Here is a 14,651-nt window from a genome sequence, read left to right on the forward strand (position 1 = left end):
AAGAGAAAAAAAAGAAGAAGATTGGCAACAAATGTTAGCTCTGGTGCCAATCTTTAAAAAAAAGAAAAAGACAGAATTTTCTGGGTGAAGTGTATCAAGAAGAAAATATAGAGGACACACAGGACACATCTTTTGATTGTTTCAACACTTCAACTTAAGTAATTTAAACATGCTTTTAATTACTAATTCGGAGCCCTTTTTATAAGCAATCTCAGTTGTTCATAGGAAAACTAAATTCAGAGTAAGGGCTCTGAGAAATAAAACTCCCTTAAGAAAAATGCTTTAATTTCTTTAAATTTGTTTCATTTTCTGCTCACAAAAATCATTTCCTGGAGAGAAAAAGCACAGGTTTGCAACTTTTCAAACTGAACTATACCAGCAAGCTCAATGCCTATTTGAAAGCCAAACGATAGCTTGGTGCACACAATTTCTTTTCTTAAAATCAAAATAGGGGCCAGCTTGGTGGTGTAGTGGTTAAGTCTGCGTGCTCTGCTTCTGCAGCCCAGGATTCACAGGTTTGGATCCTGGGCGCAGACCTACACACCGCTGGTGAAGCCATGCTGTGGTAGCGTCCCACATAGAAGAATTAGAAGGACTTACAACTAGGATATGTAACTATGTACTGGGGCTTTGGGGAGAAAAAAAAGAAATCAAAATAGAAAGGATATACCAGATGTGAAAAGATTAGAAGAGAGTCCAGAGCACTCCTCCTTCCTTCTAGGACAGTTTCTCCTGTTTGTTTCCTCAGAACGTTCTCACTGACAACCCTCTGCCTTTGCAGACGTCACCTGGATTGTTCCTTGACTCAACCTCTCCTGTCTCTTGGGTGCATCTCAGCTTCTGGAAGCCATCACTGACATCACTGCTGCTCTTCCTGACTTCAGAGCCACATTCACCATGCGCTCATCACATCACCCCCAGCTTGTAGGTTCCCCTCAATCACCCCCCTCCCCGCCCCTTATCCCACCTCCTCTCAGGCACCATTTGACCACCCTGATTCCCACTAGGAAAGAGATGAGGAAAAGTCTTGGAGAAGTAAGCTGGTTTGCTCACTGACTCAAAGCAATGTCAAGTCTGCTCTCATTCTGTGGCAGGAAGATAGCCCAGCATGAAGCCATTTCCATTCCCTGATGCTTCCGTGGCTGCCACTGAGCTCCAGGTTGGCCTGGAGCTGACTTCACACACATGCAAGCCTCATTCCCAGTTGGACTGCATGCCACGCAGGCCTTCATTGAGGGGACTGCACAGGGGGCACCGGAAGTCGGGTGGCACACTCTCATTGGAAGCAGAGAAGGCAGGACAATTCCAGCCCTGACAGTGAAGGCGGGCAGTTAGAGCCCAGGGGTGGTGGATGTGTGGCTGCACCCAGAATAGTGGGCTAATTTTTCAGAAACTTGATCTCCAGTCAAAAAAACAAAAATTGCTTTTTTAAAAAAATACTGTCAGTTTTTCTCAGTGCCACCATCTTGCCAGAAAGATCTGGTATTGCCATGACAACAGAATGAGGAAACGTGCTTGGCTGCAGAAGCAGTGGCTAAGGTTGACGGAATTTAGGGATTTTCCTCTTCTGAATGTCATCTGTGGGCAAGCAGGATATTTTAATTTTGCAGAAGGCAGAGGTGGAACAAAGGGGCAGGAGAAGTGGGACTCGGGGCCAAGTGGGAACACAGTCCCCACACATGCAATTAGGCGCCAGATGGAGTCCCTTCCTTCTTGTCAGTCTGTGGGGCCTGTCCTCTTAGCTTCTTTGCAGCCACAGTTCACACTCCTGAGCCCTCTCACCTCTGACCTTCCCCTTTCATCATTCCCCACCCACCTCCAAAATGCTTTTCAGAATGCGAATCGTGTCACTTTTCTGTTTCAAATCCACTAATACTTTCCTTTTGCCTACAGAGAAAATTACTTTGTGGCTTAGTGTGCAAGGCCCTTTTATTTTGGTTCCAAGTGACTCTGATGACATCCCCTCTGTTCCTTCTCTAAGGCACGGGCCCGGCCACACATCCGCTGTCCTTGCTCTGCGTCTCTGAGTGGATGGTGCCTCCTCCTCCTCTGTTGGAGAGTGAGAGCCCCCTGCTCGGTGATCCCACCTGCCCAGCCCTACCAGCACCGCTGGGGGTGGTATCTGTTTGCTGTCCTGCCTTTCCTGCTGGATTCTGGGTTCTTTGAGGACAGGGGTGTTTTCCCCATGGGACCTCACACAATGGCCAGACAATGAGGTGACAATAGACCTGGTGGCATGCAGGTTTTGTGCCCTCAAGGCAGGTCAGCAGTGGGCGAGGCCACACGCTTACAACCCAGGGGTCATTCAAGGTGGCCATGGCCAGGGCCTCCTCAAGGGCAGAGGGCCAGAGTATCTACGGGCTGGTTAAGGTGGACTAATCATTGGACAAAACCCTGGAGCACAGTGTCCAGGAGCCGGTCTCCCCTGCCCCCACGGGACTCCCCATGCTCCCACACGTCAATCCTCTCACACTTGGCTCCCAAGATGGTAGACCGCTTGGCGCCCTGAGGCCACACACTAACATCCTTTGCATTCAGTGCTGTACCCACCTCTTTGCCTCATTAATAACTGCTCGTCCATCAAGACTCAGCTCAAATGACAGCTCCCCTTGAGGCTTTCCTTCCTGCCCCTCCCCCTAGAGCAGTTTCTCTATCTTGGGATTCTGGCAGCATATTGGGGGCCCTTTCTTCTTGGAGAGGTGAGAGATCTCAAGACCTCAGGTCACCCCAAGAAAGGACGATTCCCTTCTAGATGACACCCTCACTTTTCAGGGAACAGGGTCTCTGGAAATCATGCCTGTAGCTCACACATGTGATTTCTCAAAGGGCATGTCAGGCAGGACTTCCTATGTAGGCTGATCTAGTCAGAAGCAAGAACTTCTTCACTGTCTCAAGAAAACTGTTGATGGTGACTCAGAACTGGCACTGGGCCTCGAATACTGCTGGCAATGGAGGCAGGGCCAGAGCCTCAGACCCACCCGTCTCCACCCCTCTTCTCCTGGGGCTTCTCCAAGCAGACATCTCAGCTTCTCTGGTCACATGGGCTCCGCTCTGTCTTCCCTCCCCTTGCTGCCTCCTGACTGAGGCTGGGCCAGGCCAACCAGGAGGCCCACTCTCCCTCAGTGCTCAAGGCTGCCCTTCAACCTCTGCCCTACTGCTACGGGAATATTCTCAGGCCAACTGCCCCTCGACCCCCACCATACATGACTCAGGAGAGCAGGTCACAGACACCCTGAGATGGTGAGGGAGGCCTCAGAGTCTCTGCCCTCTGTCCCCAGGCAGAGGGGTGTGGTGCCTCCTGGTGGGCCTTAGAAGGAAAGCTGCCCCTTGCCACCTTGGCCATTCCCTACCTTACTGAGTTTTTCCAGCACACCAGAGCCCAGCCTCCCTCCAGCCTGAGTGTTTTCCCAGCCCCACTGTTAACTCTTGTGCATGATCACTCTTGAGACCGTGGGTCACCTCGCTGTTCCATTCTGAGTCGGTTGTGAGAGGACTAAACTTTGTACCCTGTGACACCTGAGGGAATTTCTACGACCTTCTCTCTCCCTTCAAAACCCTATTTGTAATAGGGGAACTTAGTTTAAAATAAACGTGAAAGGGGAAAAGTTTGAAAAAGCTAAACTGTGGGGGCAAAAAAGAGGGAGCAGGGGTGCAAGGGTGGGAGGAAGTTGGCCCGGTGCCCATGGAAAAGTGTGCGGCGGGGGCTTTTCCTTTTTCTGCCATTGGAGGCCACCCTGTGTCACAGTCACCTGCCAATGGAGGGGCTGCCCTCAGAGGGGATGGCTTTTGGGTATAAAATACGACACAATCTACTCACTCACTGGCCTCTTCTATGGGCCGAGAATAGAAATGGTACAACCTAGACCCTGTCCTCATGGAGCTCTCAGCCCAGGACAGACGTAAATGCCCAACAAGGGCGGGTGTGGAAGTCAAGCAGAGTTCCAGCCTCAGCACTGTGGACCCTCGAGCCGGGTCATTCTTGGTGGTGGGGACCACTCTGTGCACTGTAGGATGTTTAGCAGCACCCCTGGCCTCTACCCACTAGAGGCCAGTAGCATCCTCCCCTCCCCTCAGTTGTGAGAACCAAAAATGTCTCCAGATATTAAACATCTCCTGGGTCCAAAACTGCCTCTGGTGAGAACCCCCGAGGTAGAGCTGTTGGTCACCAGGTGACGAGGGGTCAGCCCTGCCAGGGACTCAATGGGGAGAACAGGGGACTTGGCACATCTGAAACGGGAACACCTCAGGCCCTGAGTGGTCCCGCCTTTCACGCACTGCTGACATCTGAGAGCCTAGACACGGGGAGTGCTGACAGCAGCACTTCCAAAAGATGCCGAGGCAGAATTTCCCCACCTTTTTTGGTAACATGGAAACCTTTGTTACAGATGAAATTTCCACAAACCTCCCCCACCGTTCTAATATGGCTTTGAGGCTCAATAAGGGTTATAAGCTGAGCGTTACTGATACACAGAGGTAACGTCTTTGCCTTCTCTCCTCAGGAAAAAGTGTCTGTGAGGTAGGAGAAGGCCAAGATGGAGATGTTGGCAGGAGCCACACAGCAGAGCCCTACAGGCCCTCATGGAGAGTTTGGATTTTATTTAAATGTGCCTAGAGTGATCTGTTGAGTCTAAGAGGTGAAAATATAAATTCATTGTTGGGGCCAAAATATCGATGGCACAAGGATAGAGCAGGGGCTGTTGGCTTAGTGTCTGAACCATCGCTTCGGTTGGCTGGCCTGAGTCGGGGCCCCCTCAGCTCCCATGGCTTCCTTCTAGTTCCTTCATCCCTGCAGTGGACAACAAAACCTGCTCCAGAAATTCCGCAAGGAGAGGTGAAAGAGCAGCAAATTCATGGTGAGCAGAGCGAAATGTACGGTAGGCAGGAGAGAGGGCTGTCTCTCATGGACTCGCCTTCCTGCCCGTGGGATCTGGGTGCCCAGGGGGGTCATCTTGGGTCTTATCTTAGTCTGCTCGGGCTTCCGGAATAAATAACCCAGACTGAGTGGCTTACACAACAGCAATTTATTTCTCACAGTTCTGGGGGCTGGAAGCCCAGATCATGACGGGAGCACGGTGGGGTTCCGGTGAGAGCCCCCTTCCTGGCTTGCAGATGACGGCCTTCTCTGTTGTCTTTTCTTAAAAGGGCATCAATCCCATCATGAGGGCCTCACCATGGCGACCACATCTAACCTTCATTACCTCCCTAAGGCCCTGCCCCCAAGTACCGTCACATTGGGGTTTAAGGCTTCAACAGACGAATTTGGGGGGGGGGGGCGCGACGCCAACATTCAGTCCATAAGAGCTCTGTCCTCTGATACTGGGAATTCCACCATTGGATGCTCAACCCTCTGACTACATGTTGCCCTCTTCCTATAGCCCTAAAGTGCCTAGAAAGGGACATTAATTTTCTGCTGCCTTAGTTTATCATCACATGCCTCCCCAAATAGGAACGATGGGAGGTCGTGAGTCGTTCTGAAAGGGAGGCCCTGTGATGAGGAAAAATGCCACCAGCCTTACACACTCATCCAGGGCCACAGCTGCACACTGCTGATGGGTTGTGCATTTTTATAGCTGTGGCCAAAAACTGAGATGAAGGAAGTCGAGAGATTTAGCGAGCAGCTGGGCTTGCCGTAGTTTCTTAGAGGACGTTCCATAAATGACCACCAGGTGGCAGCAAGTGAACAGTCGTTTCCTAAGATGAAGCAGAATCTTAAGGGCGTCCTTCAGCTCTGGATGACATGAGTGACAGGAGTGAAATGAGCTCCCCACTCCTCCTCCACGAGCTTGTGTCTCCACAGAAGAGCATGGTCCTTCGTGGTTTCTAGCAGGTCCTGCCATGGGCCCCTCTGTATATGTATACACCTTTATTCGATGCTTATTAAACTTTTACTGACTACCTCACACCACTGTATACTTCTGACTCCCCCAAGTGCTCTGAAGAAGGGGCTCATAGCAGGGGCCCTGAGCCAGGCTTCCTGCAGAGAATATTCCAGGCGGAGAGAGCAGCGTGTAGCTCTCACTTGTTGGATGGGTAGAACAGACAGCAGGGCAGCTCCGGCCGAGGGAGCAGCGAGGCTGGTGGTTTGAGGGTTTGAGCTGAGACGAAGGGTAGGCGGCAGCCCAGTCCCAGAGGGCAGGAAAGCCTTGCTTCCCCTTGGGAGTGTCTCCTTTGAGGAATTTTAGACACAAGGGCAGAAGGGCAAAAGGAAGTCATGGCTCTTTCTCTGGGGTCACTCCAAGAAAGGCCATGATCTCTCCAGGACATGGCAGGCGTGTCAGACCTGGCAAAGCCCCTTCCTCTATGTGATTCTGTTCATTTATGGAAATGGGACCATCTGCTCGCAATCACCATACAATGATCTAGTCATCCCTGAAACTTTCCTTCCCCTGACACCCTCTTGGCTTGGTTTACTCGAGCTGATATTAGGGGCAAAGAGCCCTTCTCAAGGGACAGGGCGGGGGCCGTGCCTGGAAGGCCCTGCCCTGGCTTAGAGACCAGGGATGTGGAGGAAAGAGGCGCGGAGGCCCCAGCCCTGGCCGTGGTGCGTGTAGTCCAGCGAGCACAAAATCGGAAGGCGGGGGAAGATACCCAAGAAAGGAGACTCAACGGGTCCAAGACGAACTTCCCCTTCCTGACCGAACTAAGGACGCTTCCATCTCTTATCTGTCAATAAGCTTAGATCTAATCTGCCTAAGGGGCAGCGCTGAAAACCACTTTTAATGCTGGTGCAAACAGCATGTGATTGAGTAACTGCTCCACTGAGAAGTACCTGATGCTTTCGCTAGACAATGGCAGGACCGCCGCTGGCCAGTGTTTTCGATCACCTGGGTTCCTACAGCCCTGTAGAGGTGCTGGACTGGAAAGGACACAAGGTTGGTCCCTATTGTCCTTCGTCAACAGAAAAGGGACTTAATCTCATTTGTTTAATGTGGAATATTTGCAGACTTTACAACAAGCCAAAGATGGAGACTGAGAAATGTGCCCTGGGTGTGGCAATATGGAGGCCTCGGGTGCCACTGGAGGGAGCCATTTCAGGGCGTGGTGGAGCAGAAGCCAGTGAGCGTGGCTGAGGAGTGGGGGGAAGACCAAGACAGGGCTCTCCAGCTGGTCTTCTCTGAAGGGAAGAAATTGGGGCAGGGGGCTGGGGAAGGAGCGGCACAACCTGTCTAGATGAAGGATCTCAAGTGAAGACGGCATGGGAGACGTGGGGAGGGGCTAGCTGAGACAGCCATACCCCTGAGGGTTAAAGGATGGACTAAAGCCTCGTGGTTGTGGCCTGGTGCTGCCTACATTTCTAACCTGATGATCTGGGAGCCTCCAGACCACCCACCGACCTTCTTACTCTACAAAGTGACGTTGGAGACAGGCTTTCTCCTACCCGCTGTTTCTCTGCTTACCTGGACATCTTTGTTTCTGAACTCTCCTGCCCTATCCCCAGATCCCATATCACCTGAATGGTTTTCATATCTACATGAGCCACCTTCCCCCCACCCCCCTCCCAAAAGGGAGTGGTTCGGCACTTCTGCTTCCCGGCTTTATACATTCATCATATTTCAAATAGAGACCTAGATGCAACATTTGAAATACATCACTAAAATGATAGTCACCATCAGGTGGGAACTCTGGAACAAGTGCACTTGAAATGTCTCATTTAACCGAATATTGGGAACCATTTTGGGGACTTCCAGAATTTCCAGAGGCTAAGGGAGGAGTTGCATCTGTATTTCCTTGAAGGATCCTTAAGCTACTCCAACTCCACGTGAATACTATAAATGTCAGCTACCTGCAAACAAAACAAGACCTAAGCTGAGCCAGTGTTGGAAGAGCCCAGCAGCACCAGAAGCGGCAAAACATAGGCAAAACTCTAAAATGCACCAAGTGACAATATCTGCTGGGAGGGCAAAAGAGTGTTCATAAATTCCAACTAACTTTTTTTTTAACATTTGCAAAGTTGGAAACAAAATCAAAGGCGGTGGCTGAGCCATACTTTTCAAGTGTGAATCTGCTGCCACGTGGTAGTAGTCACCTTTTAAGAAACAGCATCTGCTTGTTAATCCTGGGTCTGCTGCTTTCCTCATGCAAGACTGTGGTTGTCAGACCCCCGCTTCCCATTAGAATCACCTGGAAAGATCTGACAATCCCCTCCAAAGGCAGCCCCTCTGAGCCTCTGATTTAGAATCTCTGCGGGTGGGAGCCAGGCCTCAGCATTTTTTAAGCTTCCCGTGTGATCCCAGGGTGCAGCCAAGTTTGAGAACCTGGAACCCAAGCCAAGGCTATCCCAAATGCAAGATGGGGCATTCTTGGGTTCTTCCGCTCCTGGGGTGTATCCCACTCGCCATCACCCTGTGTCCCATCTTTTCACGTTAGGTCATGGGATGTCTGTGGCATGCTGTCTGATCCTAAATGATTCAGCCCTTTGCTAAACCCAGAGGTTCAGCACCTAGGAAAGAGAAATCCATTCCCACCCACCTTCCCCAGAGTTCCTGGCCCTCTCCTCCTCACAACGGCTTAAGAGGCTGGGTTTCTTCTTTTGTTAATCGCTTGCTCTTCCAGGCATGAATGAAGAGAGCATAAATGCTAATAGGGGCAGAGGCATGGTGAGAAGTTCCAGAAGGGCAGAAGGACACGCAGGTAGCCTCATGCTCTACATGTGTCCCCTAAGTGCTGCTATCTTATGAAGAAGGAGTCACTAGGCTGGATAGTCCCTATGCCCTTGGGATTTGCCCTGACTTTGTCAACAGTGAGGTCTGTCTTTATTATTCTAGGCCAGTGGTTCTCGACCACAGCAGTACTGCCCATAAGAAGCCATTGTAGGTACTTCTGGAGAGTTTTTTAGTTGTCACAATGATGGAGGCAAAACTGGCATTTAGTGGGTGTGGGCCAGGGATGCTGGGTGTGCTACAATGAGCTGCCGAGGAAGAACTGTCCCCTTCAGCAGGAGCTGGTCGTGTCTCACTGGACGTTTACATAAGTAGTGATCCGAGCCTGGAGGCCAGCTCTGTCTTACATATAAACAAGTTTTTTTGCATTCTTAAAATATGCAGTAAAATGTCCAAGAACGTGTAAATTGAAGGAGAATCGTATTTTGCTTTGTTTGAAGCTTTAGTCTTTCACTATTTGGGAAAAGTCACATCAGCAAAGCCGTTCCTGGGGTTCGAGCCTCCGATGCAGCGAGTGCATTCGTCGCTGCCTTCTGCTGATCGGTGCTGGCATGTGACGGCTTCGTCAGCTTACCGTCAGCGCATTATAGTCTGTCTTGTTTTGTTTTTGAAACTAAGTGAGTAGGTAGGATATATCATCAATAATTTTATCTCGTACAAAACGTTTGAACTTTAAACGGGAGCGAGGGATCCAATAGGACTGAGACCTTTGCACTCGCATTTCAAAGGCTGTCTCTGAGGGGCTGAACTGCCCACTCACAAGTCGGTGCCTGGGAAACCTCGGGAAGCAAAACCCCGAAAACACCTTTTAGAGGACGCTTGGGAACCACTTAACCCCGGGACCAGAGAAGGTGGAGTTCAACCCGGTACCTGGAGGATTGCAGGCCGGGTGAGAGGCTGGGCTGGAGGGGTTGGGGGTGGAGCCTGATAGCTCGGGGCGTGGTGTGGGCGGGGGCTGGGGGGCGGGGCTTGACCCTGCAGGGCGGGGCCTTCCTGGCAGGTAGACCGATTTCCCTGTGGTCCTTGCCGCAAGCCTTCCGGGTTTGCCCTCTTGGTGCTTAGGAAAAAAGGAGTCCGCGATCTCAGGTATCGACCCAGCTTCACCTGCCTTCCAAGTGACGTTGGATGAGAATATTCGCCCCCTGAGCAGAGCGCCTCTCTACCTACTCATCTTTTGAAGGTGAGGCAGCCAAAATTTGCAATCTAATAATCCCTAACTGGACGATTTTTTGAATGATGCTAATTCGTTTGGTCCAGGAATGAAAAACCGCCTGTTAACTTCTTCTTTCAAAGAGACCACCAGAGGGGCCCCCACGGAGAGCGGAGCAGTCAAGGGCCTGCACCTCGGCCTCATCCCAGCCGTGCGTCCTGCAGTTTTTTCTACAGTGCTATGGGGAGGGATAATGACAGTAACTTTCTCTCAGGGTTTTGTGAGGATTAAAAGGCACTATGTGCAAAACGCTTTAGCATTATATCTGGCCCATAATGGGCAACAGATGGCGGCTATTGTGGATGTGTTCACAGACACGGGGATTAAGGACTCCCCCGAAATGCTAGGCCATTAAACAAATTAAGCATTTTCTATAAATCCGAGATATGCACTGTAAGCTCCCCTGCCTTCTTGGTGGAGTGTGTTGAGCATAACTTGACCTTCCTGGCTCCGGGTCATCAGGGTGAGCTTTCGTCTCTAGATTCCCATGAGCCCTGGCAGGCTCTGGCATTCTCTCCTCAAAAGTGCTCTTGTGATCACTTTACTTCTTTTGGACATTATCTGCTCGGGAGCATAGATCAGAGAGTGCAGGGCTGCATGTGGGGGCTGGTGTGTTTTCCTGGATAATGTCACCTGGTTACTTTTGCAAAATGACCTCTTGAATTTTTGCTTGAAGCAGTCTTCATTCCTCTACTCCCCCCATGAAAGCTTCCTGTGGGTCTCAAATGCCTTTGCATTTACAGAGCCATGGAGAAGGGAGGAAGTCAGTTTGAATTACAGGGCGGGCAGTCCGGAAGCTGCCTGGGTTTGCCATGAATCTGGCTGCGGAGGGGCCTGGCCAAACCTGCTCTTGGCCCCGGCGCCATGGGTGAGTCCACTTTTCCTCATGGGTTTGCCCCTGGCGCTCAGCTCAGGGATGGGGTGGTTTGGGAGCACCTTCTCCCAAGCCTGAAAATGCAGCCAAACAAAAGGACCACTCTTCTGTAGCCGTCATTCCAGGGCATCGGCTTTACTCCAAGTTTGTGCAACTATTTTTTACTTTGGAAACAATTCTGGTCACAAGCAGCATTAAAAGAAAAGCAGCCTTTTGAATGCTGTAAACTATTAAGTTCTGTGTTGTACCTGCGAGGGCCCAATGCCATCAGCTCCATGAAATGACCTCTCCTCGGGACTCCTGCTGCTACTGTTAGACTTGGCTTTCTTTCCTGCCTGCTGGTGGTGATGCCACCCCCTCCCCAAATAGCCCGAAAACCTTTGAAGGGCAGGAACTGTGTTATCATTGCAGCAGTGATAAAGACAACAATCCTAACAAAGCTTTATTGAGGGTGCAATATCTGTCAGGCTCTGTCTTAAGGATTTTTTGTACATCACATTTACTCCTCCCATCAATCCTGTGAGGTAGGTTCCATTATTAGTCTCCATTAATAGATGAGGAAACTGAGCCATGCCCAAGGCTGCTCAACCAGCAAGCGACATTGATTGATGGTTTGTTGAATGAATCTGAGAAGCTCCAATGGTTTATTTCTAAGAATCTTTTTCAGATGCGACAATCTGTTAATTGAATGATGAGCTTAAAAGAAAATGGTAGTTTACCAAAATCTGAAAATCCAGCAGCTCATCCTGCCTCACATCACCCACTTTATTTTTTTTTTTGAGGAAGATTAGCCCTGAGCTAACTGCTGCCAATCCTCCACCTTTTGCTGAGGAAGACTTCCCCGGAGCTAACATCCATGCCCATCCCATCTTCCTCTACTTTATATGTGGGACACCTACCACAGCATGGCATGCCAAGTGGTGCCACGTCCGCACTTGGGATCCTAACTGGCGAACCCCGGGCCGCCAAAGTGGAACACGCGCACTTAACCGCTGCACCACCAGGCCGGCCCCTCACCCACTTTAGGTGTTAAAGGAACTGAGATGCCTTTGTGTTAAGTAAGTGTTGTCATAGGCAGCCTGTGTACACCTGGATTCAGTTTCTCCAATTATGGTAGTTTCCTCTTCATGTTCCTGAAGTGGCAGGTGGTACTTTGCTGGGTCTCAGGCAGGATAATGCTTGGGTCCATGCTGAGTTTTCCCCTTACCTGGTGGCCATTGGATGGATCTGGCTCTGTCCTTCATCACATTGGCTGAAATTGACCATCACCTGTATATCCTGCCAGAGCTCTGGGAGTCTGAAGTTACACTGAAAGCAGGAGCCACAATCTATTGTTTAGAACCTTACAAAGAATTCTCAGCTTGTCCACCCACAGGAGCAAGTAAACTGGCATGAATCACCCAGCTACTACTTTACATTTTACCATGACGTAGTTATTGAGGGGATTAGGGGACATGATTGAAATGTCGGAACCTTTTGTACCTAAAAAGTATAAGACAATGACTTTCCCGAGTGGCTGAAACACGTGACTACAATTGATATAGTGAGTAGAGATGTAATAAAATATTTCCGGTGAAGGCGTCCCAGCTCAGGAAGCCCACAGCTTGTGAACACTAAGCTGGCAACCAGGGACGAAAGTAATAACAATATTTGTACTTTACATCAAACCACCAAGTTAAGCATTTTGGAGGCCAAAAAATAATGAAAAGTGGGTTCCTGAGATTGTTCTTGTAGTTGTCATTTCATAATCTTGGTATTATTTTCACTAAGTTTTCTCCCTATTTTTTAAAGGAATATATATGTAGTGTAACGTTAGCTAGCATGTCTCTCAAGACCAATAATATTTTTTAAAATTGAGAACTCAAAAAAAAAAAATCCTAGTGTTAGAAGCATTTTATTTCTGCTTTACTTCTACTGGAGATTAAAAAAAGAAAGAGAAAGTATTGAGAGCCCTTCTGGGACAGGAGGGTGGAAACTGTATCCAGGTTTGCTTTCTACACCTTGATAAGCCACAGAGAAGAGTCAGCAGGTTACACGGGAAAGCATCACATTGCAATGAATTTCTCTGGAACTCATCATCAGTCACCCCAGCGCTTTCAGAAAACCAGTCTGTGGCCGGTTGCATGTTCCTTATAATGCCCTCAAAGCCTAAACCATTTCACTTAGTAATAGTTACGTTTGTTCTTTGACGAGCAAGTAGTTATAGTCACAAGATACAAAAAATAATAAGCATGCAGCCCTTTATTTAGTTTTGCAAAGTCTCTGCTTATAGTTCTGTATATTACATGACTGTGTTATACAAATACATTTATTTACAAAACACTCTAGCTGTGCAAACTTGTTGCTTTTTAAAAATGTATGGAGAGTCCCATTTCTGCCCATCCCAATATATATTTTTAAAGCATGCATAAAAATTAACTTTGGTGTGGGAAAACTACTCTATGTGCTGTCACATACAGTATTTTTATGTCTATTTATATATTTACAAAAGTTGATCAGTTTACAGAACCGTACAGAAGTGTACATTTTAAAATCCACAATGCCATAGTGTGGGTACCAGGTCTCAGAAAAAAAAGGAAGGGGTTAGATACTGCAAGGAAAACAACTAGAGAATCCTAATATGTTAAACAACGAAGAAAGAAAGAAAAACAAAGAAAACTATCTTGCTTGGGCTGGCAAATTATTATACATCATTTTCATGGCAGTGCAATAGGTTTGTCAAATTGCCTTCTACATACGCCTCTGGTTGGCCTGTATAGAAGTTCATTGGCTTATTCTCTAGCATACTACTTTCAAATGTACAATGCTATAGTATCAAAATGTTTTGGCAAAAAAGATCTTGAAAGGAACCATGAAGTTTTTGACAAAAATAGAAATCTGTAATAAAGCTAAATAACACTAAAATAAAAGGAAATATTATAGTATCTGTTTTACAATTTGTATAGTCACACTTGTGTATTTCTCTGTTCACTTCGAGTCTCCGTAATGAAAAATATTTTTATACAAAACATACTAAAATTCTGGAATCATACATGTTTTACATGCTTAATACATTTTCTTCCTGTCTCACACACGCATTCTTTCCTGCCACACTCTCTTCGTAACACATGCTTACTTCATTTAACAGGTATTGAATATAGACTGTAAACACTATGTTATTACAACAGCAACAAAGTAAAGAAACAAACAAGCGGTACTGAAATCTATTAATCCAGGATTTAGCACATACTTAGCATTAAAGCCTCAAACAGTACAGCAATATGTTACATTCTCTTGTGAAAACAGTTGTTGAAGACTGTTAAAAAAAATTCTTTTTTAAATGTAACTCCAACTTGTGCCTAATAGAATTGGCCTTTAAGAGGTTTCCTTTGCTGTGGATGGGGTGGCTTTGCTTGAACTTCCATTCTGTGCCTTGTAGCTGGTGAGGCTAGGAGTATGGATGGTCCTGATGCTCTTGGCACCTTGATTCAGTGAGGTGGGGGAGGCGGGGGAGGGGGGGGCGGAGGAGGAGGAAGGGGCGGCTCGGCCATTTTGAGTCTGCAGTGAGAATGAAAGATGGTGACCTTTACCTGTATGAGTGGGGCTCTGAAACTTTAAGGAGCCATTAGAGACAGAGGGGATGAGGGAGGCAGAGGGAGCAGGTCGTCCTGTTTGGGGGCTGAGAGGGTTAGAAGGAACCGATGGTTTAGTAGCAGGAGGGTTAGGGAGGTTAGAGCTGTCACCACTAGAAGGGGGCAGAGAACTGCTTTTCCCAGAGCTGGGAGAAAGGGCTGGAATCTTAGAAGCAGGTAAGGAGGGGAAAGTAGGCTTACAGTCCCCACCAGCTTTCTTAGCACTTCCATTAGCCTGCAAATAAAGACGGCAGGAGACAGTTTGTCAGAAAGCTGGTCACATGATCAACCCACAG

General features: G+C 48.5%; 1 protein-coding gene across 50 annotated transcripts in view; it reads right to left on the reverse strand.

The window, feature by feature from the left end:
* Positions 1-12,967: 12,967 nt before the first annotated feature.
* The window catches only part of KIAA1217 (KIAA1217 ortholog), a 705,985-nt gene continuing 704,301 nt past the window's right edge, over positions 12,968-14,651 (reverse strand). For all 50 annotated transcript variants that reach the window (XM_070601047.1, XM_070601015.1, XM_070601011.1 and 47 more), the window contains one exon: positions 12,968-14,590. In XM_070601047.1, the coding sequence (XP_070457148.1) occupies positions 14,099-14,590 (492 nt within the window). In that variant the 3' untranslated portion in view covers positions 12,968-14,098. The remainder of the gene's footprint in view (positions 14,591-14,651) is intronic.

The sequence above is a fragment of the Equus przewalskii genome, chromosome 30 (genome assembly GCF_037783145.1).
Source record: "Equus przewalskii isolate Varuska chromosome 30, EquPr2, whole genome shotgun sequence".
Taxonomy (NCBI): Eukaryota; Metazoa; Chordata; class Mammalia; order Perissodactyla; family Equidae; genus Equus; species Equus przewalskii.